The sequence below is a fragment of the Mesocricetus auratus genome, unplaced genomic scaffold (genome assembly GCF_017639785.1).
Source record: "Mesocricetus auratus isolate SY011 unplaced genomic scaffold, BCM_Maur_2.0 Super-Scaffold_100028, whole genome shotgun sequence".
Taxonomy (NCBI): Eukaryota; Metazoa; Chordata; class Mammalia; order Rodentia; family Cricetidae; genus Mesocricetus; species Mesocricetus auratus.
The window spans coordinates 11,022,286-11,046,622 of NW_024429209.1; the positions used below are offsets into that span (position 1 = coordinate 11,022,286).

At 45.8% G+C, this 24,337-nt stretch overlaps 1 protein-coding gene and 1 pseudogene across 1 annotated transcript; one reads left to right on the top strand and one right to left on the bottom strand.

The window, feature by feature from the left end:
* Positions 1 to 11,164: 11,164 nt before the first annotated feature.
* Positions 11,165 to 12,559, top strand: LOC121134493 (annotated as a pseudogene).
* A 6,142-nt stretch (positions 12,560 to 18,701) lies between these two features.
* Positions 18,702 to 23,437, bottom strand: LOC121134503 (protein WFDC11-like). Its single transcript, XM_040732929.1, has 4 exons — positions 23,160 to 23,437; positions 22,110 to 22,242; positions 20,584 to 20,726; positions 18,702 to 18,865 (listed from the first exon to the last, which is right to left on the bottom strand). The coding sequence occupies exons 2-4, from the start codon at positions 22,189 to 22,191 to the stop codon at positions 18,842 to 18,844; spliced, it is 249 nt and encodes an 82-aa protein (XP_040588863.1). The 5' UTR covers positions 22,192 to 22,242; positions 23,160 to 23,437; the 3' UTR covers positions 18,702 to 18,841.
* Positions 23,438 to 24,337: the final 900 nt, after the last annotated feature.

The following is a 24,337-nucleotide window of genomic DNA, read 5'->3' on the forward strand; positions in this document are numbered from 1 at the left end:
GGCACTTAGTGCTGTGAACTTCCTCATAGCACTGCTTTCAAAGTGTCCTATAGGTTTGGGTATGTTGTGTCTTCATTCTCATTGAATTCTAGGAAATCTTTACTTTCTTTTTTTATTTCTTCTTTGACCCAGGAATGGTGCAGCTGTGCATTATTCAATTTCCATGAGTTTGTAGGGTTTCTGCAATTTGTGTTGTTGCGAATTCTAATTTTAACGCCTGGTGGTCTGATAAGATGCATGGAGTTATTCTAATTTTTTTGTAGCTGCTGAGGTTTTCTGTTGCTTAGTGTGTTTTTGTCTTGTCTCTTTCCAATCTCTTCTTCTGTTGGATGCAGAAAGAGCCCCTTACTGGTCTGGTGTTTAGGGGACCAGAGTTCCCTTTTAGTGGGTGCAAGCAAGTCCAATACTCTGGTAGTTATTCTATTCCTCATCCTAGTTCTGATCCTGTGGGTAGAGAAGAAGCCCAGGGATTTGGGGTGCATAGTCTCCCACCTAGTCCCCTGGTCTCATTGGTGGAAGAGAAGAGCTGGGATCTGGGGTGCTTTGCTCCCACCGGGATGGGAAGCTCTGTGGCAGTCCCCAGGCAATCCCCAGGCACTGGAATGCAGGCCTGGATGCAGGGCCTGTTTTACCTGGTCCCACAACCACCGCCAGACCCGCTGGTCCCCTGATCTCGTTGGTGGAAGACAAGTGTACCCAACTTTTTAATTGAATTATTTGGTGTTTTGGTGACTAGCTTTTTTAGTTCTTTGTATATTTTAGAGATCAGCCCTCTGTCTGATGTGGGGTTGGTGAAGATCTTTTCCCATTCTGTGAGTTGCCATTTATTCTTGCTGACTGTGTCTTTTGCCATAAAGAAGCTTCTCAGTTTCAGGAGGTCCAATTAATTAGTTGTTGATCTCAGTGTCTGTACTGCTGGTGTTATGTTCAGGAAGTGGTCTCCTGTGACAATTTGTTCAAGGGTCCCTCCCACTTTCTATTCTAAGAGGTTTAGTGTGGCTGGATTTATGTTGAGGTCTTTGATCCATTTGGACTTAAATTTTGTGCATGGCCATAGACATGGATCTATCTGCAATCTTCTACATGTCTGCATCCAATTATGTGCTGGCAACTTCTTGACAGGATTCTTAGTATGTTAATAATCAGAGGTTGAGAAAGGTCCACGTAAAATCGTGCTTTCTGAACATGATTGACTTTTGTGGTCAACACTCTATCATAGAGAGTGAAGGAATTCACAAGCCCCCATCCCTAACAGAGGAGCCATGGATGGTTTCATTATGGGCATCGTCCTTATTAGGTTGATTGGATTGTCCCACGCCCAGGTGATATGAACTGCTCAAATGGGCTTGAATGATTATGGGAAAAGAAGAAGAGGACATGAAGTGTGTGTGTGTATAGAGAGGTAGGGTGGATCTGGGAGTAGCTGGTGGAAGACTTGGGGGTAAATATGATCAAATGCTTTGTATGAAATTCCAGATGAGTTAATGAAGGTATTTATTGAGCATCACTTAGTGAGATGTAATAGGCATGACAGCTCAGGCCTAGTTTTCTTTCCTTAGAGAACTGTGGACTCCATCACAGGTGCCACGTTATCCTTTCCCCTGAGCTTGTCTATACCCTTTCTACAGCAAACTCACTTTCTACTCATTTGAGGGTTTGCATGAATACAGACTCAGGACTTGACTTTATTCCCAGTCCTGGGGACTAAACCTGACTCCTGGTGCCTACATGGGCATGTTCACTGGGTAAAAATTAAGTTAGGGTCTCTGTGTGTGTGTGTGTGTGTGTGTGTGTATGTGTGCGCGCGCGAGTGCGTACATGTGTGTGTGTGTGGTGTGTGTGTGTGTGTGACACAAGAGAAATAGTTGGCATTTGCCCAAAAGAATCTTATTGCAGAAAATAAATCTCTGATTAAATGACAAATATTGGAAACAGTAGGTGTAATATGATGATAGTTTAGTAAAAATTCATTAGATATAGGTGAAGGAGCTCTGCATTTTGATAGAGTAGAAACCCTGTACCTCTGGCCTCTAAATGATTGCCAGCACTTGTCCCTAGGTAACAATAACTAAGCCTCTAATTTCCCTTGTGCTTTCTTGCTTTTAAAATTCTGAAACACGAACACGTAAAGGTGTGACAGACTCCTCTCTGCGATGAGAGGGAGCTGAGAGGAGGACACCTGTGAGTAGCTGACCTGGGGCCAGGTTGTGGCATGGACTGAAAGGGAGTTGATGCAGAACCAGGAAGGGTGCTGAGAGGCCAGGCATGAGTGCTCCCACCTGCCCCCCCAAGCAGGTCCTGTGGAACCACCCGGTCTGCTGCCAGCTTCCCATCCTAATGCTCACAGTTGGCCTCATGAACTGGCCGGCTCTCCAGTCGCTGTTACTCCTCGGCACATTGGGCCTGCCGGTGTTGGCAAAATGGAAAGACAGATTTTCTTCTGAAATCCAAATTTCCGATTACAGTAGGAATTTGGGATGTGCTTCAAAACAAAGAGTGGACAGGGAATGAATCCTCCTAATCCTTGCCTAACCCTACTGAAGGGAGGAATCAGGGGTGGACAGGTGCACCCCAGAACATCTCTCATTTTGAAGGCCAGGATAGTGGAAGGAAACCAAATGTTTAGGTCTCAACCCTGAGGGTCTCCTGATGTTTCAAATAAGATGCTGCTTCTATGTGTGCTGGGGGGACTACCGAAGCCACACTGAGTAGGACACTGATCTGTGGACAGTTCCAGAAGGTCCATAGCCTGCCTGGAAGGCATCTAGCTCAGGCTACCAGGAGTTAATGTTCTCAGCTCTGAGATACAGAAATGAATCACAAATTGGGAAAGGACTTCTAATGATTTCTTACTACATGCCCCCACCCTTTAAGGGGAATTGAATGTTTTACAGCATTGGGCACAGTGAGCAAGATTAATATGTGTGCTTGCTAGAAGCCATGTAGTAATATTTTTAAAAGAGAAAAAGAAAAGACATTCTGCAGTGTTGAAGGGCAGGCAATGATGTGTAAATTTTAAAAAGGGAAACATTTCAAGAGAAAGCTGAGTTTTTGGAGTGCTTTTTCCCACAAATGGAGAAGTGGTGAGGGGACTCCAGAATCTTCCTTTTGTTCTTTTAAGATTTATTTTTATTTAATGTTTATGGATGCTATGCCAATAAGAATGTCTGCACACCTCATGTGTTTAGTACCCACAGAGGCCAGAAGAGGGCTTTGGATTCCCCAGAACTAGAATCATAGACAGTTGAGCAATCACACAGGTGCTGGGAATCTATCGCTAGTTGTCTGGAAGAGCAGCAGTAAGTGCTCTAAATGGCCGAGCCTTCTCTCCAGTCCCTGATTCTTGTTTTTTATTGAAAAATTAGCATAAAATTAGAGATGTGGTGGCACATCTCTAATCCTAGCACACAGGAAGCAGAGGCAAGGGGATCTCTGTGACTTCGAGTCCAGCCTGGTCTACAAAGAGATTCAGGACAGTTAGGGCTACACAGAGAAGCCCTGTCTCAAAACAAAAGTAAACAAAACAAGAATTAACATTTTTAATTTGTACAGAATATAGGTTTTGACATGACATTTTCACACATGTACCTCTCTCCTCCTTCCCAAGCTTCTCTCCTCCCTCCCACGGGGTCTCTTTCCCACAATAGGGCACTCCTACTTCCATGTCTCTAAAACAACTAGGTTCTGCATATGAGAGAAAACAGATGACACAGGTCTTTCTGAGTCTGACTTCTGTTGTTTAAGGGAATGTCCACCTCCAATAATTTTTTTCTTAAATGATGTAATTTAATTCTTTTCTGTGGATGAGTAATATCCCATAATGTGTATACTTACAGTTTATTGATTTTTATTCGCCGATGGGCAATCTAAGCTCATTCTATACATTGACATGTGGATGCTGCTGCCATGAACATGGGTATGCATGCCTTTATTGTATGGTGGCTCTGATTCCTGGGAGATATTCCCAAGGATGGTGATATGGGGTGCTACAGCAGTTTTACTAGTTTTGAGGAATCTCCCTACTGATTTCCAAAAGGCTGGACCAATCCCCATTCCCACCAAATGGCTTTAAAGGCTCCCTCCCTTTCTTCCCCATTCTTGCCAGCATTTCTTATTTGTTATATTGATGTTTGTCATTCTGGCTGGGGTGTGAAGGAATCCATTTGCATTTTCTCTATGTCCAAAGATGCTCAACTTTTTTTCATGTATTTATTAGTAGTCATTCTTACTTCTGTTTAATGGATTATTCATCTTTGGAATGTTTATTGTAATAACATAATGCTTTGAAATTCCTAGAGCAGTGGTTCTCAACCTACAGGTCATGACCCCTTTGAGGGCTCAACAACCTTTTCACAGGGGTCTCATATTAGGTATTTATGACTCATAGCAGTAGCACAATTACAATTATGAGGTAGCAATGAAAGTAATTTTATGGTTGGGTGTCAGCACAACATGAGGATCTATATTAAAGGGAAGGTTGAGAACCTTTGACCTAGAGGAAACCTTGGGAAAGACACTTTAGGCTGCAGGCATAGACAACAACTTTCTGGAGACTCCAGTAGTTCAGGACATAAAGGAAAGAATCAACAGAGGCCTTGAATTTGGAAGCTCTGGCACAGCCAAGGGAACAAGGGTAGAACAAAGGAACAACTCAAAGGTTGGGAGGGAGTCCCTCCGGGCTGCTCCTCTGACAAGAGATTAGTATACAGACCGTACCAGGACATGAAGGACCAAAAACTCAAACACCAGAAGGCACATGCTTTCCTGCCCCAGGGCCCAAAATTGTTAGGACTCTTTGTTCTGACAAATAGACTTGTGTTTGTGAGTTTAAATTCCACACAGACAGTAGGGACAACCTTATGATGGCTTCCGGGAGTGAGGAAAATGTTGCAGGTGCAGGGTCCTTTCCTCTGAGAACCCAAAAGAACAACTAGGCTATTGGGCAGGGAGAGGAAGAGGAAGGGGCAGTGGGGGGTCTCTGATTGTTGGGGCACTGGCAATAGTGAGAAATGCTCTTGGTTGGGAAAATCACTGTTTATGTATTCCTTCTCAGTTTTAACAAGGCCCAAACTGCAGCCCTGCCTGAAGCATCCAACCAGCACACAGTGCAAACACTCCTGCAAGATACACTCTGACTGTGGAGATGAGTTTCATCGCTGCTGTCATGCCGACTGTGGCAATGTCTGCATGCACCTGGAAGAGTCAGGTACGGTCTGCAAAGCACTTTCCCCCTTCATGCAGTTTACAAAGACCGTGGAAACGCTTACTGTGGGAAAACAGAGGGAATGGCACTGTGCCTTTCATATCACACATGCAATCCCATTAGAGGACCCCCACTTCTGCATCCTGGTGGCAGGCACCCCTCTCCACTTGCAGATCAACCTGATTTTTCAAGCCCCAGAGAATCTGACATCCATGTCTGTTCTCAGTGAGTTATCACCCATAGGAGAAGCCACACATGGGCATCTCTTAAAGCGCAAAACCCAATCCTGCCCCTGTCTGTGTCTTTACACATTTGACTACTAATGGCCTGTCCCTCTCTCCTCTATGGGGTGTAAAGTTAAACTGTAAAATCACCAGTGTGTGCCCGTGGTTGTACCATAAATCATCATCGACAACTCTAGCTACATGAGAAGTCTTGGAAGACCACAAAACAACCTCCTGTTAGACCATTCTCTTGAATGGGGTAGGGGTGGGGATGAGGGTGCCCAGAACAGTGTTTCCTCTGCCTACAGACTCCTCCTGGAGTTATTCACCAGAAACCTTATGTCCTTCCCAAATCAGCTGTTCCAGGTACATAGACCCTCCCTTTGACTATAGTTCCAGGGCTGTCTGCTACACAACTACTTCCTCTGACACTACCTATGCCCCAGTCCCCAGGTCCTGCCCCCTGGTTTGGATTTTCCCAACATTCACACCCTTTAGAGGTCACCAAGAATCATGGAGCTATTTTTCTCTGTGTATTGATGCAACATAAAAGAGAAAACTATTCCACATGTGTTGATTTTTTGATCATTGACGACACTGTCACACTGAATTGACCTTCTTAGATTATCTCAGGCCCTAGATTCTGGTAGGTCCCCACAAGCTACTTCTGCTTTTTATTAGCCCATGGAAACAAAATATTTCTTAAAGATGGCAACACCAAAGACTTAGAACTGACATTCTAAATAAGTTCTCCTGTTAAACAGTACCTGATTGTCACTATGATTCATTCATTCATTTTGGGGTTTTCAAGAGTCTTTTCAAATGTAAGTAAACACTACAGAAAGAATAAACAACATTCAGAGAGTTATCAAGAACATACAGTCTGAAGATTGTGTCCAAATCCATTTTACATGAGTGGAGGTGTCACTAGGTGTTACTGTTTCAGCCTGTTTAAAACCCTGAAAAGGGTGTTCTTACTGCGGGCCCTGTGACAGTGAGACAGTGAAGATGCGTGTTTGCCACTTTTCTGTTTACATCATTGACAACAGCTGCCCTGATAGGCCACTGGGGCCAGCCCCTCCCCTTGGCCTGAGGAAAACAGTTACAGAGGAAGTTCAGCATGAGCATAAAGAATTGTGTCTGGTTGACAGCTTCAGGAGCTGGAGTTGTGGTAAGATAGCACACACACACACACACACACACACACACTCACACACTCACACGATGTGCAGAGATGCGTTGGAGAGAAGGCTCAGTGGTTACGAGCACTGACTGCTCTCCCAGAGAATTCTAGTTTGATCCTCAGCACCACATGGTAGCTCACAACCATATATAACTCCAGTCCCAGACATCCAATGCCCTCTCTGGTCTCCACGGGCACCAGGCATGAAAGTGGCACACAGACATGCACACAGACAAGACACCCATACACACAACATAAACAAATAAATACATTTTAATAGATATGCAAAGAAAGGTGGACTTGGTGGCACACACGTGCAATCTCAGCATCAAGGAGGCTGAGGCAGGTGGACTGTGAGCTTGATGCCAGCCTGAACTACACAACAAGATCTTGTCTACAAACTAAAACAGCAACATCAAAAAACCAAAGCAAAACAAGACAACAAAAAAAAAATCCTAAACTGTAAAATACAGTTAGAGCTATAGAAAATATTTAATATGTGAATTACATTAAAACTATTCACAGCCGGCGGTGGTGGCGCACACATTTAATCCCAGCACTCGGGAGGCAGAGGCAGGTGGATCTCTGTGAGTTCGAGGCTAGGCTGGACAATATAGAGAAACCCTGTCTCGTAAAACCAAAAAAAAAAAAAAACTATTCACAGAATTAGGGCCTGGAGAGATGTCTCAGAACAACACAGAGGACCTGAGCTCAGTTTCCAACATCCATGTCAGCTGACTCACAAGTCCCTTTAGTTCCAGCTCCAAGGGCTCAGATGCCCTCTTCTGGCCTCCATAGGCACTGCACCTATGTGGTGCTCATAAACAAATGCAAGCATCAGACCCCCAGGAAGCCAAGTTACAGGGGATTGTGAGCTGCTTTGTGGGTGCTGGGAACCAAACCCAGGTCCTCTGCAAAGCAGTGTGTGGTGTGAATGAGAATGTACTCTCTGGATTATGTATCTGAAGACTTGGTCGCCCATTGCTGGTGTTGTTTGGGATGTTTTGGGGAGGTATGGCCTTGATGAAGCAAGTGTGTCACTGCTCAGAACAGCAGACTTGGAGAGTTTGTGGCCTCATCCTGCTACCAGCTATCTTTGTCTGCTTGAGGACCATGACTGAAGATGTGATCTTTCAGCTTCATGGTGCTCCCACATGCCTGCAGCTGGCTGCCATTCCTTCCTGTCATGGACTCCTATCTCTCTGGAGCCATAACTCAAAATAAACTACATCTTCCATAAGTTGTCTTTGGCCATGGTGTTTTATCACAACTACAGAAAAGTGTAAGTATACACATGATGGGATATTATTCATCCACAGAAAAGAATAAAATTTCATCATTTAAGGAAAAATTGTTGGAGGCAGACATCCCATTAAACAACAGAAGTCAGACTCAGAAACAAGGACAAGTGACATCTGTTTTCTCTCATATGCAGAACCTAGTTGTTTTAGAGACATGGAAGTAGGAGTGCCCTATTGTGGAAAAGAGACCCCGTGGGAGGGAGGAGAGAAGCTTGGGAAGGAGGAGGGAGGTAATGTGATTGAGGTATCTCTCCTACCTGTGTGAACATGTCATGTCAAAAGCTACCTTCTGTACAAATAAAATATGTTAATTTCAACTGTTTTGTTTTGTTTTGAGACAGGGTTTCTCTGTATAGCCCCAACTGTCCCAGAACTCTCTTTGTAGCCCAGGCTGGACTCAAAGTCACAGAGATCCCGCTGCCTGTGACTCCTGTGAGCTGGGATTAAAGAGATGTGCCACCACTGCCCAGTTTATGCAAAAATTTAAATAAAAAACAAGAATCAGGGACCAGAGAGAAGACGCAGCCATTAAGAGCACTTAGGCTGCTCTTTCAGACAACTAGAGATGATGGTTCAACTGTCTATGGCTGACACTGCTAATTCTCTTACACTCACTTCCTTATCAGATGAATAGATACATATATATATATATATATGAGATTAAGGGATGCTCATCTGTTTTATCCATTTTTTCAGGCCCTAACTGCTCTCAAATGAAATGGATGTGACTAATAACACCATTGAGGTTCTTATCAATGTCTCACCCAGCTATAGTACAGAGATGTTGGAAATACGAGCTCAAAGAGAAACCTGGTGTTACTCTAACTGAGCTGGTCTGATGGAAAACTGTGTTTCCCCTCGCTCTGTGGGCTGCAGAAAAGGCTTTACTCTCTTCCCAATCACCTGGTATTGCTTTCAGAAATGCAAAGGGGATTTGAAGGAACACTAGAGAGGAAGCATCCAATGTAATCTAGTTGAAATGTCTCTGCTTAACGATAGCTCTGATTTTCAAAGTTTTGTAGTGTGTGGGGGGGCATGCAGGTTCCATGGCACACATGTGATGGTCAGGGGTATATGCATGTGGGTGTAGGCATGTGGACGCCATGGCACACACATGTGGAGGTCAGAGGACAACTTTTGAGAGTTCTCTCCACGGTACATGCCAGCAACTAAACTCAGAAATGTGGGCCCTGCATCAGCTATGAGAGAGAAGCCAGGAGCGAACAGAGCACCCCCATTGTCATACTGCTATTGTTACCACATATTTTGAAGCTTACCAGAACAAACAGAAACACCACCATCCCATGGAGGGACACAGGGAGGAGGAGGATCTGGAGCCTCATGGCAGACTTGGTGTTCACAGGAAAACAAATCTTCATCCACTGCTGCTGGAAGCAGAAAAGAAATGAAGGCAAGCTGGGCAAGAAGGAGAATGACAGCTGGCTTGCTCTATATCCCGCCCCTCCTGTCCCTCTGGCCCCCACATATATGCCAACACCCTCCCTGGCCATCAGCTTCCCTCAGATGCTTCCCATCTCACAAGACACACCCTTCCTTTACAAATTGATTCCCTTTAGAAAACATTGCTTCCTCTAAGGAAAATAACACACTCCTTAGATTGTGTAGTTTTTAAAGTACAAAATACAGTGAAGAGACAGAGAAATATCAGGAATTCCTCTACTTGATGACCACCAGTACAAAGACAGAGACCTGGGTTTGGAAAACCAAGTACAGCAGTGTAGGAACACACTGAAGGGAAATTGACGAGGAGGAAAATAGTACCTGCTATGGATTGCAGTTTGTTCTCCAAGGTTCCTGTGCTGGAATCTTTGTCCCCAGAGTAGCAACGCTAAGAGAGTTGCCACCTTTAAGAGGTGGGGCCTCACCAGAGCTTCCCTGGTTAGGAGAGAAAGAGAGAGAGAGACAGAGACAGAGACAGAGAGAGACAGACAGACAGACAGACAGACAGACAGACAGAGGGACACAGAGAGAGACAGAGACAGAGAGACACAGGCACACACACACAGAGAGAGAGATGAATGAAGAGAGAGAGGGGGAGGCAGGAGAGAAGGAGGGAGGGAAACACAGAGGTGGATATATTGGGGGCTGAGAATTCAGAAACTGTGGAAGGAGAGAGTTGTTTACAATGGGATCCATACACACCATATACAGGTATGAAGTTGTCAGAGGATAAAGAAAAGATGTTTAAAAAGCCAAGGATCTACGAACAAAAGTCACGGTGCTGTAGATGGAGCTGGGTATGTGGAGAGTTAGCCCTTCCTTGGGCCTCCTCAGCCTGAGCTCAACCCTTCCTTGTCTGTTTCTCACAGACCCCCTCCCACAGTCTTCATTCACTACTTTGCAGAACAGCGTGAATTAGAACAAATGCTTGACAGTATGAGTGATTGAAACGAAGCAGGGCAATCATGGAAAGGCACTTCCTGAAATAGTTACGTGATTAAGTAAGAAAAAAGTGGGAGAAAGGTAACAAAAATGACTGATCCAAAGGCAACTCTGGGAAAAGGAGCAAGGATAACACAGAAAAGGGCGAATCATGGCTGGAGAGGTGGATCAGTGCTCACAAGTACTTGCTGCTCTTGGAGACGACACAGGTTCAGATCCAGCACTGTATTAGGTAGTTCACAACTGCTTACAGCTCTAGTTCTGGAGGATCTGATGTCCTGGGGTCATGTGTGGTGCACAGACACAATACACACACACACACACACACACACACAACCAAATAAATATGTGCACCTTTTATAAAATGTACAGTCTTGTTAATTATACTTTCTTCTTCATTCTGTAAAATGTTCTATAATTAAAAGGCAAAAATAAATTGTCTATTTCTCTTCATGTGTGCAGTGTATGCACATGTGTACATATATGTGTACACTTGCGCTTATGGAGAATACCAGCAGACATCACAGACTCTCGCCACACTTAGCACTCATTTTCCCCTCCAGGTAGCCCAGCAAGACCCTGGGGTCTCCTGCTCTACCATCACTCCCGGTTCTGGCTTACAGATATGCACCTCCAGGACAACGTTTTCATGCAGACACTTTACCCACTGAGCCATCTTCTGAGCCCTGAATTGTACATTTCACAATAATGAAAATTAGGTTAGCAAGAAGAGAGTGCTGATAGTTGGAAAGGGGCATCTTCTGAGACTGCACATAACAGACCAGGGGGCAAGTAGAGGGAAAGTAGGTCGGTTGTTGCTCTGCCCTGGCTTGGCCAGCAGAGGCAGCAGTGAGCCCTCATCCTGCTAAGGCAAAGTCTGCCATCCAGACCAGATCTCAGCTCCTGGGCACCTCAGCTTGGAGCCATGTTGTCCAGGCCTGCAATGCTCATCCTTGCTCTGCTGTTGCTGTCGTCACTGGCTCAGGGAGGGATCGGCCAGAAACGGAGACAATACTTAGGTAAGGTGATTGGATGAGGAGGGCAGCAGGGGAAGCAGGGACTGAGAACGGGCAGAGAAGAGACTCCACTTCATGCCCTGCTCTTAGAAAGCACTGTCCGGGCTCCTAGTGATCTCAGAACCTCGGCTCTGGCTCCCAGAGCTAGACATAGTGATAAGGTGGAGAGTGAACCTGCAGTTTTCCCCACTTTGTTCCAAAGATCCAGAGGCAAATGATCCCTAATGTGCAGAAAGGGGCCCCAAGGCTAAAAATCCAATGGGCAAACAAGACACTAGTTCTTGATTGATGCATATTTGGGAAGGGTGAGTGTGCAGAGATGCTCATGGGGGTATAGACATGGGCATAGGTGCAGAGACCAAAGACACTGAACAGGAGGGAGGTAGGACGAAGTTGCTGCCTGAGGCAGGGGTGGCAATAAAAGATAAACTATGAAAGGGACAGGACACTGGGAAGATTGACGGCAAAGGAAGCAGAAAGAGGCCAGGGGCTGCTCTGTCACCCTCATGGATCCTCCAGTTCTGGAGAGTGAGAGGGTCTGAGAACCGTCTCAGGTTTCCATGGGCTGAGCAAGAGTATACATTTCAGGGAGGTGATGTGATCACAGCTCTGTCTACCAGGAGAGACTGGTCCTGATGCAGGTAAGAGGAAAACCAGGACACACAGATGCTGACAGCTGTGGAGCAGGTGATGAGATTAGCACAGGACATGGGATTTAAAACACAACTGATCACCAGGACTCGGTGAGAGCCACAAAGACAGGTGCCTGGAAAATGCAGGAGTGCTGTGAGTGGGACCTCAGCACACAGAGAGAACTCTCAGCCTGGGAGGGATTCTCTCTGGGCAGCCATCTTCTCACTGTCCTCTTCTTGCTGCTCTTTCCAGTAACACAAGTTCAGCCTGTTATCAGGGTGTGTGAGAGGACATCAAAATCGGATCAGTGTAAGCACCACTGTGAAGCTGACCAAGACTGCCAAGCAAATAACATATGCTGCTCAGCACCGTGCTGGAATGTATGAATGAACCTGTTGGATAATCAAATGATTCTTCCCCTGCAACTCCCCCTCCAGAGGATCAGTCCTTCTCCACCAGCTCGTTTGAAGGTGATATGGCTCCTACCATACACGCCTCATCCATTTCCCCCATGGCCATTCATAAACAAACAAGAATAAATGTCGTGAAACTGTTAGTTGTGGAGGGCCCTAAATAAGGATAGCAAAATAGAAGCCATCTTAATATTCCTACTGTATTCTTAGAGACTAACAGTTAAGTTTCTATTTCTCTGTTCCTGCTTATCTTCCTGTACAGCATATTTTCAAGGCCTGCAGTCCAGACTTCCCCAGTTGCAGATTTGTGTCCTTGGAACATACCCTGCCAAGGAGAACTTCTGCTCCCCCGCCCTTCTGCTACCTGCCCTACTTAAGCCCTGTTGATATTTTTAATAAACGAGATTTGATCAGAATCCTGTCGTGTCTCCGTCTCTCCCATCTCTTGTCTCCCCATTCTCATTCCATCCCCTAGGCCCTGTTGATGGACCCTACAGGCTGGGGCAGTTAGTGAACAGTGAAAGCCTCAAAAGAGTCAGTATCTCCTCTGTTTCTGTTTCTGTTTCTGTCTCTGTCTCTGTGTCTCTTTTTCTCTCTCTGTATGTCTCTGTCTCTGTCTCTCTGTCTCTCTCTGTATGTCTCTGTCTCTGTCTCTCTGTCTCTCTGTCTCTGTCTCTGTCTCTCTGTCTCTGTCTCCCTGTCTCTCTGTCTCTCTGTCTCTGTCTCTGTCTCTCTGTCTCTCTCTCTCTCTCATTAGCAGTGTGTCTCTGGTTTCTCCTCTCCGCCCGTGCACCCACTCCAATTCCAAGAGGCTCCAGCACACAAAACCAAACCTCCCACAACAAGTCGTTCATGTGCAACATGCCACAATGCCCAAGAGAGCATTCCTTGCCTTTGGGGACAGAAAAACCTACAAGCATCAAACAGGTAGAGATTAAAATAAAATAGCACAGAGAGTAGGAGGCCCTCGACTTGGCTCTGCTCACTCCCACTCTGCCCTTTAAACTCTTCCAGGATTGGGGTTCTACAGTGAAGACAGTGGTCCAGGGAAGTCAGGGCTATGATTAGGCCTGGGAGAGACTGAGTGGGGCTGATGGGCTGGAGGAGGGTGTTCCTTCTGCACTATTTTGGCTCAGTTCTCTCCATCTCCTGAACACAGAAGTTCTCTTCCACATGCCTACATCAAAGTTTCTCCCATTTGTCACTGATGCATATGGACACACCAGCAGTGGGGCCTGGGTTGGGGTCTGAGACTTGTGTGATTTCATTAACTGAATATTCTCCCCCAACCGCAAACCACCCTCCTTTAGGCTCTTCTTTACATCTAGAGGCACATCAGAAAGAGGGATGGGTGGCTTGTGTTGGCATTGCAGAAAATGACTTGGCACAGGATGGATAAGTCACTTGCCCATATGCTATTGGTAGTAGACATTAACTACCAGGGGTGCAAACTCCCTCCTGCTCTGTGTAATCAAAACTTTCCTGAAATAATCCTAGTGCTCAATCCAATATTCAGCAGTCATTCATGTGTGTGTTAGTTAGCTTGGCTTTACAACAGCAACCTAAGGCAGTGAACCTAGAGAGGCTGTGTTCACAAATACAAGATAGAGTCCAAGACTAGGGAGGGGTGTCACATCACAAGAGTGGAACATCATAACAGGAACACAAATCAGGAACCAGGAAAGGGAGGGAGGAGAGCACTGGTGGAACAGATGGGGGGGGAAGGAGGGAGAGGGAGGAAAGGAGGGAGGAAGGGAGGGAGAGGGAGGCAAAGGGAGGGAGAGAAGGAGGGAAGCAGGGAGGGACGGAGAAGGGAGGGAGAGAGATAAATGGAGAGAGAGAACAGTCACTTTCAGTGACAAGACTCATATGCCTAAGGATCTCTCCCTGGGACCTAGGCATAAATGTTCTCAGCATTAGGGGTGACGGCCTTGGTCCTGCCTCAACTTGATGTGCGAGGCTTTGTTGATGACCCATGGAGGCCTTTCCCTTTCTGAGGACAGGATGAGAGGTGGGGTGGGAGGGAGGTGGGGGGGCAGAGGAGGGGAGAGAAGGGTAATTATGGTTGGTATGCAAAATTGATACAAACGTTAAAAAGGAAAAGAAAAGATGTTCCCAACACTTTCCAGTAGCACTGAGGCACATAGGCCTTTGGAGGATACATGCAAATCTCAGCAGTAGACACTTGGTACGTGGCATCAACTATAGAGACAATTCGTACAACCAGACCATGAGCAGGGGCAACAGACAATGGTTTTATTCTGGGCCATTTAATGAAGGACAAAACAAAAGAGAAAGCCTCATATATCAAGTCAAAGCCTATGATCTAACTTCATGAACATCACAGGGCCCTGGGGACCTCACATTTCTTTAGAATTTTGACGAGGGCGCTCTAGGGAAAAGACAATAATCAACCCGTGTGGACTTTAGAGGCTGGTGGGCAGTGAGTGACTGTGCTTCTGTGTTAGGAATAATCTTTTGTACACTGTGAAGGTGTGTCTCTGCCACCGCGCCTTCTGATGGGTTTAATAAAGAATGAAGTGGTCAATAGCTAGGCAGGAAGAGGTTATGTGGAACTTCCAGCCAGAAAGAGGAAGGAAGAGGAGATGGAATGGAGACAAGGGAAGGATACGAGGTTATGGAGAGGAGATAGGAGGTACAAGCTGGAGGAGAGGCAAAAAGTCTGAAGGCCACACTGAGATTACTACAAATGGGTTAATTTACACTACAAGAGCTGGTGGGACAAGCCTAATCCATAGGTTGAGCTTTTCATTGTTAATAATAGCTCTCTGTGTCATTTTTTGTGATCTGGCAGCCCAAATAAAAACCCATCTACACTTCTGGATACCTTGGATTATCATGTTACATTGGTTTTGGTTCACAGTTTCAGTGATGTCTACCATGGTCAGGAGGATACAGTAAGAAGAGCAGTTACATCATGGTGATAAGGAGGCAATTGTGCTTACTCCAAGAAAGGACAGAGCAGGATACCTCGAAGTGCACACTGCACTGCCAGTGATGACTTCATCCAGTATGACTTACCCTAATGCCTTTACTCCATCCTAAAAAGCCAATATGCTATTCAAATCAAGGGTTGGATCCATTCATTAAGCCCCGGGCCTCAAGACTTGTCTCTGGAAATGGCATCAAAAATTCCCCAGAAGTGTGCTTCCCTAATCTGCTGGTCAGTTCTCAACATGGTCAAATTGGCAATGACATCCAACCCTCATGGGCGGGTTAGATAACCCTTCTTGTAAAAAGCTTGATGACTCAAATTTGACCCCAGATCCCAAAGTTGGTTGAGCATCTGTTTTTGCTTTTTTTCCTCAGAAAAATCATGTTCAGTTTTTCATTTTAATTTATCTTTGGCAATATCATACATGTAATAATATGTACTGGTCTCACTCAACCCCCACCCCAGGCATCCTCTCTGATTTCCATCTGTCCCCACAACCCTGTCATAGTCATATGCATCCTCAAGTTACCTTCCACTTTCTTGTCACTTTGTTTTGTGATCCACTAAAACTGTACCATGGGTGTCACGTTGGGTGTGGGTGTAGAGTGATCCAATGCACTTTGGATCTGTTGTTTGTTTTCAATACATATCCACCACAGTTTCCCCATCTCCATTCCTACCCCCACCATTTTGCTTTAACTATGTGGATTATAGGAATTTGTGAGCTAACCTGTGCTAAGAACCAATCTCAGGTCCTCTGCAAAGCAGTCCACACTCTCAATGGCTGAGCCATCTGTCCAGTTCCCTGCATGTGAATTTGTCATTGTGATGGCTCATTTTGTGTCAGCTTGACACAAGCTCCTTAAGATCAGGCAGTAACACATGTTCCTAATTACTGATTGATGTGTCAGGACCCAGTCCACTGTGGGTGAGACACCCTTGCACTGATGGTCCTGGGTTCTACAAGAAAGCAGGCAGAGCACGCCATGAGAAACAGGCCAGCAAGCAGCCTTCCTCCATGGCCTCTGTGTCAGCCCCTGGCTCCAGGTTCCTGGCTTGTGTGAGTTCCTGTCCTGAGTTCCTTTGATGATGAAAAGGGTGTAAGCCTTTCCATCCCAACTTGCTCTTTGTCATGGTGTTTCATCACAGCAATAGTAACCCTAACTAAGCATTTGTCTAAGTTTTGTTTTGCTTTATTTCTGAAAGATGATCATATAAATTTGACCTTATGTAACATTTAGAGATTTCCATGTGTGGGCTGTGCCAACCTCATGATGATGAGTGGTCCTTTTTGCATGTGAGAGTTGCTTTGTTAGTATTTTGTCTGGAGTTTTGCATCTACTCAACATAAGGTAGGGTAGGCTCATGCTGCACTCGCCTGGAACCTGGAATCATTGGGTATCACTTGCAGCCGTGTCCCCTGGTGCTGGCCTGAATGCTACGTGTTCAGATGAGAGTCTAGAGGCAATACCCAGCCTGAACACTGGGCTCTTTGGAGTCAGCCTGGACCTAAAACACATAAGTGTATCTGTGGAGCCTGGGTTCAGCTCTCAGGTCTAGAGATAGACATGAGACTTGCGTCTACTGGGATATGGGTTGAGTATGTGCAGGTGCCCAACTGGTATTTAAAGCCATGGCTTCTGACATTTCATGAGATATGATCGAAACCTGCAGCCACAACATAGCTTACAGCCGGGTGGGCCTGCAATCTGTTTGGATGCAGACAAGCCTAGACACTGGGACCAGAGGTGGGAGGGTCAGCCTCATGCTGGTGTGGCCTTTAGGCCTAGAATAACAACAACCTGGTATTAACAGTGGTCTAGAGCCTGGAGTTTAGAAGCCAACTCGGCCAACTAATGGGGTTGGGTGTGACTGGCCTAGCACAAGCCTGAAGCTTTGGTCTTGGGGTTGACCAGGTCCTGAAGCAAGTTTGAAGAGAGTCACCCAGGCTGTCCTGGATCCTTAATTTACAGTGTCTCCCTGGTGTCCAAGGTAGGTTTAAAGGCTCAGTCTGAAGTTGTGGCCTTGGGGCAAGGTGTGTAGCATTCTGTGCTGGAGGACTATAGGAAGTATCTGTATAGGACATCAAGAAGTCTAGGTCCACAGACTAATAATTAGGACTGTAAAATGTGTTCTTAATTGGTCTAAATCTGGAGTCAGATTTAGAGGAAAATGCTGAGATCAGAGAGAAGGAGCAAGCCAAAGCCACCTTTACCTCCTTAGCCTCTCAGTGGATAAGAGAGCCAGTTCCTGTTTCTTCCTGCTCTTATCCTGTCTGTGCCAGCCATCTCACTTCCTGTCTGTGCCCAGCCATCTCACTTCCTGTCTGTGCCAGCCATCTCACTTCCTGTCTGTGCCCAGCCATCTCACTTCCTGTCTGTGCCCAGCCATCTCACATCCTGTCTGTGCCCAGCCATCTCACATCCTGTCTGTGCCCAGCCATCTCACTTCCTGTCAGTGGCCAGCCATCTCACTTCCTGTCTTTGCCAGACATCTCACTTCCTGTCTGTGCCAGCCATCTCACATCCTGTCTGTGCCCAGCCATCTCACTTCCTGTCTGTCTGTACAGATCTCCAGACCTCAAGGGTTGTTAGTGCCAAGCTCCACGCTCTCATCTTCAGATAGGCTTTATTTGTACAAGTAAGATATCACGACATAGGCCTATGCAGGTCAGCCTGGTTCTGGGAGCAGCCTGAGGCTGCTGTCACTGGGGATGTATCTTGCTTTGATGAAGGTTTCCTTGTAGATGTCTCCCCGTTTGTTAGAAACCTGGATCCTGCTATAGGTACTCATACATTTATTTACTTCGTTTAATGTAGCATAAAGAATTACCTCCATATAACCAAAAATATTATGAAAGAACTTCTCTTTCAAAAAATGAAATTAAATGGGTTACTTGCCAATTCCTCACATGAAAATGGTACCCGAGAAAGTCCATAAGAGTAGATTGTGAATTCTAAGTCACATAATGTGGTAAAATTCCTACAATTAGGATTTATTATAGTACAATCAAGAGTAGGAGAGGAACCTATTGTGGTGGTGAACACCTTTGATCCCACAACTCAGGAGGCAGAGGCAGGTGAGTCTCTGTGAGTTTCAGGTCAACGTGGTCTACACAGTGAGTTCCAGGACAGGCTCAAAGCTATACAGAGAAACCCTGTCTCAAAAATCAAAGAGTAAGAGAAGGACTTTGAAAGAAGGGTTTTGATGGGAATGGAGAGTTTGTAAGTCAGTAGTAAGGGGACTTTGATCAAATAATATCATATATGATGTGAAATTGTAAAAGAATAAATAATTTTAAAGCAAGATGTTCAGGGAGAAGAGTGGAGAGATGTGAAGAGAGGAAAGGAATGGATCACTGAAGCCAACTGTGAGCAAGTGGTTTATTTTTCCAGTATGTTGACCTTACCCACCATAAACACAGTGTTTCCAATCGTAAGTGTGCAGCCTCTCTCTGAAGTCTAACCATCCGCGAACTCTCGTGAGGCTGGGCCAGAGAGAAGGCAGGCTCATTTCTTTCTCTCAAAAAACTTCTGTAAAAAGAGAAAGTTTAGACTCTGAGAGAAACAGGTTTCTGACAAACAAGCGTTCATCCTCAAGCTGTAATCTGGTTCCCACTGGCTGACACATCCTATAACCAGCACCATAACCTGTCCACTTCCAGACACTGAGAAATCTGGCTGAGCCCAGTGTAACCCCAGAGAAGTCTATTGATGGAGTCAACGATTACAAATGCAGACCGATTGGGAAATAGGTATTTAAAAGAGGCACGCCTTCACCCTAGCACTTGGGAGGCAGAGGCAGGCAGATCTCTGTGAGCTTGAGGCCAGCCTGATAATCGTCTTGAGTTGCAGGACAGTCAGGGCTACACAGAGAGACCCCCTCCAAAACAACAATGACAACAAAAACACACACAAAAAAAACTGTGATGTACCATCAAATTGCTTTCCCTGTTTGGAGAACATTTCTTTCTAGCTCTTTCTCTCCCTTTCCCCAGCCCTTCCCCTTCCTCTTTTTCCCTCCCTCTCTCCCTCCTTCCCTCCCTCCCTCCACGTGTGTGTGTGTGTGTCTGTGTGTGTATATTGTATGGCTGTCTATGTGTCTGCCTACTTGTATGTTGGTCTTTGTCTGAGTGTGATCCTGTGTGTATGGTGTATATGTATCTGTGTGTGTTTGTGTGTGTGTGTGTGGTTCTGTCTGTAGGGTGAGTGGTGTAAGTGTATGTCTGTGTGTATGTGTCTATGTGTTTGTCTATACAGGTTTGGGTGTGTGGATATGTTTATGTAAGTCTATGTAGTACATAATTAATATGTCTGTCTGTCTGTCTATTGTATTATCTATACATGTCTATGGGAGGCGTATGTGGATGAGTCTATGTATGTCTGTGTGTGTCTGGGTGTGTCTAGCTATATCTATATATGTCTGTGTCTGCCTTTCTGTATGTATGTGAGTGCTTGTCTGTGTGTGGGTCTCTGTGTGTGTGTGAGTATTTGCCTGTGTGTGGGTCTCTATGTGTGTGTGAGTGTTTGTGTATGGGTCTCTGTGTGTGTGTTTGTCTGTATGTGGGAATCTGTGTATGTGTGAGTGTTTGTGTGTGGGTCTCTATGTATGAGTACTTCTCTGTGTCAGGGTCTCTGTGTGTGTGAGTGTTTGTCTGTGTATGGGTCTCTGTGTGTGTGTTTGTCTGTGTGTGGGTCTCTGTGTGTATGTTTGTATGTGGGTCTCTGTATGTGTGTGAATGTTTGTCTGTGTGGGTCTGTGTGTGTGTGTGTGTGAGTGTTTGTCTGTGTGTGGGTCTCTATGTGTGAGTGTTTGTCTGTGTGTGGGTCGTTATGTGTGTGTGAGTGTTTGTGTGTGGGTCTCTCTGTATGCGTGAGTGTTTGTCTGTGTGTGGGTCTCTGTGAGTGTTTGTCTCTGTGTGGGTCTATGTGTGTGTGTGTGTGTGTTTGTCTGTGTGTGGGTCTGTGTGTGTGTGTCTGTGTGTGGGTCTCTGTGTGTGTGTTTGTCTGTGTGTGGGTCTGTGTGTGTGTGTCTGTGAGTGGGTCTCTGTGTGTGGGGGTCTGTGTGTGTGTCTTTGTGTGTCTGTGTGTGTGTGTGTGTGTGTGTGTGTGGGTCTCTGTGTGTGTTTGTCTGTGTGTGTGTCTTGTGTGTCTCAGATTTGGCAGACTTTGTCTTCTGTTGAGAAATAACAGTCTGAGGCAGAGGGTGGCATCAGTGAAGACAATGGCCACCACACACATCTGCAGCTCACCCCATTTTCTGCACAGATGTTACCACAGTAGGTCCAGCAGCATGTGTGATTTCTGTGTATACATTTGAAAGTTCGAGAACACCTCTTGGTACAATCATTAGCTTTTGGCTGTCCCCAGCACTCCTCAAGTAACAGCTCTCCCTCTGAAATGGAAATGAAATGACAAGAGGCTAATAGAGTCCCACAGGCAGACATTGTAAGACAAGCCCTTTCTGAGGTCTGAGCTTCCTCCCAGAGTCAGGGTCTCATATCCCCGTCATGGTGTCTATCTTCTGTGTTCCCTCACCGTGATGTCATCTGTTTGGTCCTGATTTCACAGGCTCTCCACTGAATTCATTACCTCAGCTGCCATAGGACTTAACAGATTCTGTATATCCCAACATGCATGTGCCCATTTATGAAATATAGATTGCTTTAACAAGTGATAAAGTCTGAGATATCTACTGCCTTCATCACAATACCTGTCTCAGGTAGACAGAGTCTGAATAAGCTTTCTGGTTTTGTGTAGCAGTCTTGCAGTGAACTTGTAAAGGTGGCCACACCCCGTTGGGCGTGGCATCAGGCAGACAGAAGTGGAAAGGGGGAAGTTTGAGGCATGGCTTTCCTTTGCTCTTTCTTTTTGGTGGGTCAGAGGATCCGTAGGAAGGGCAGAGAAGCGATCCCATGGTTGTTAGTATTTTTCTGTGTAATTGGTCCCCAATAAACACCCATTTATCGTTTATCTCGGGTATAGTGAAATGATTACATCCTCGCCTTCAGTTCAGTTTTGTTTTTGAGTTTGGCTCTCATGTAGCCTAGGCTATCCTTGAGCTCACATAAAGCTAAAGATGCCCCCAAACTCCTGCTTCCACCTCCCAAGTGCTGGGATTACAGGCATGCTCAATCGTGCCTGGCTTGAACCAGGTTTTCTCTGTATTCCTTCCTGTCTGACTGTTCCATGACACACGTGGAGGACAGGCCACAGTTCTGTAGCATTGGCTCCCTTCTTCCGTATTTATGTGGGTTCCAAGGTTCAAACCCTGGTCCTCAGGCTTTCCTGACCATGCTTTACCCACTGAACCTCTTCAGTCGCCTCTCTCCAAGTCCTCAGGTCTCGATCTGCTTCCTCCACTGATCCTCCACTAAGGTCTCTGGCGCTTTTTCGCTTTCTAAAAGATGTATGTACTCTCGAGTTTCTTTAATAAATACCCATTTGGTTCTCATGAAAGGAACCACAGAACTTCTGTAAGTTTGGAGGGGGGAGTTCTGTATTGGCTCTCGATCCTCAGAGGGACTGGGAAATATTCTCTTCACTGCTCGGGTGTATTATGAATGCTGTTGTTTGGGAAGTTTCCCAGACGGAGGATTTCTCACATTCTGCAACAGCTGGTCTGGGAAGGAGCACCTGGATCAAAATGCCAGCACAACACCCACTGCCTTGTCGGGAAGTGAGCACAGCCCCGACCCTGGTTCACATGACACCCACTCGCTTGTTCCAAAGTGAGCACCTGCCTGGCCCTGGCTCTCAGGGCATCCTCACTACCTACGAGAATATGTCTTCTTCCCTCCCCGGGCAGGCAACAGCAGCATGCAGAGGAACACCACAATCGGGAGCAGAGAGGGCCTCATGATGCTGACCGGAAGTGTCTGGAGACTCTTTTTTTTTTCTTCCCAGGGCTGCTGGAGATCAAACATATCAGTTGGGAAAAAAAGGTGTGAACCAAGGGGACACACTTACGGTTTTTTTTTAACATTCAGTCTTCTAGTTAGAAGCCTCCCCCTCCACTCGATAGCATCTGACCTCCACCTTGGCCAAACAATAGCTATGAAGTGCCTCACTTTTTCCCTCTGCTAAAGAAAATGTTTATCGTATGTTCTTCCTTTCCTTGATTAAAAGATAATTCAAACTACGACTTGGGACTTACAAAATCTACATATAGACTATTGCAGAATTTAAATATTAAAAAAATTACAGCTGGGCATGCTAGTGCACGCCTTTAATCCTAGCACTCAAGAAGCAGAGACAAGCAGATCTCTGTGAGTTCGAGGACAGCCTGGTCTATATAGGGAGTTTCAGGACAGCCAGAGCTGCAGTGAGACCATGTCTCAAAACTAAAAGGAGCAAAGTAGAGTTTTATGTGTGTATGGAGATGTCACAACGAAAGAGTCGATCTGATCCATTGTTCTCATTTCTAAATAGTTCAGCGAGGGACTTTTAACAAAAGGTCTTTCTCTTACATGGACATGGCACATTTACCAACTTCGTTGAGTTTTATGTTAATAAAATAGACTAAGATCTCATCCTACCGTGGGTATTCCATCCTATTGGAACACCAAGAAACCCTCCTGTTTCTCTGCCTGTGGGTCTTGACCCCTTTACCATCCTGCATGTCACATATTTACATTATGATTCATGACAGGAGCAAAAATATTTATGAAGTTGTAATGTAATAATTTCATGGCGGGAGGTCACCACAACGTGAGGAGCTACACTTAAGGGTTGCAACATTAGGAAGATTGAGAACCACTGGTTAAAGCAATCCCCAAATCAGTGTCCATAGGCTCACTTACACTCCCAGACTCTGATCTTTGCCTACCTCTGACGATGTTCTCAGTGAGAGGCGCTGATAATCCTTTGGCTGGGGATGCTCTGTTCTCAGTCCCAAGGAGAGGGGAGCGTCTGCACACAGGGCAAGTTGAGAGGAATAAACGTCAGTGATTGGGACTTTGCTCCTGCCTCCAATTGGGTCAGATCTATCTCAGATCTTAAGGTGGGTACACACAGGACCTTGTGCCTGGTTGCTGCTTTTCTTCTTGCTGCTAGGACAACGTGCACCCCCACCTGAGTCCCTTCTGCAACACACTCAGAAGCCTGGGTGGCTGTGGGAGTGAAAGGTCTGTGAGTCTGTTTCTCTGCAGCACCGTGGGATGTCTTTGTAAAGTGCCGTCCTATTCATTTCTCCATTGATAGCGTCATCCTGACAGTGTCCCTGTGGGCTTCATGCCAGGGGAAAATTTCTCATCCAAGAGAGATCAGACATAAGTATTGGCACACAAATGTAACACCTAGACTTGGCAGCTGGAGTGATGGCTCAGCGATGAGTAATATATATATCCTCTGTAGCTGTGATAAAACACCATGGCCAAAGGCAACTTATGGAAGATGTAGTTTATTTTGAGTTATGGCTCCAGAGAGATAGGAGTCCATGACAGGAAGGAATGGCAGCCAGCTGCAGGCATGTGGGAGCACCAAGAAGCTGAAAGATCACATCTTCAGTCATGGTCCTCAAGCAGACAAAGATAGCTGGTAGCAGGATGAGGCCACAAACTCTCCAAGTCTGCTGTTCTGAGCAGTGACACACTTGCTTCATCAAGGCCATACCTCCCCAAAACATCCCAAACAACACCAGCAATGGGCGACCAAGTCTTCAGATACATAATCCAGAGAGTACATTCTCATTCACACCACACACTGCTTTGCAGAGGACCTGGGTTTGGTTCCCAGCACCCACAAAGCAGCTCACAATCCCCTGTAACTTGGCTTCCTGGGGGTCTGATGCTTGCATTTGTTTATGAGCACCACATAGGTGCAGTGCCTATGGAGGCCAGAAGAGGGCATCTGAGCCCTTGGAGCTGGAACTAAAGGGACTTGTGAGTCAGCTGACATGGATGTTGGAAACTGAGCTCAGGTCCTCTGTGTTGTTCTGAGACATCTCTCCAGGCCCTAATTCTGTGAATAGTTTCAATGTAATTAACATATTAAATATTTTCTATA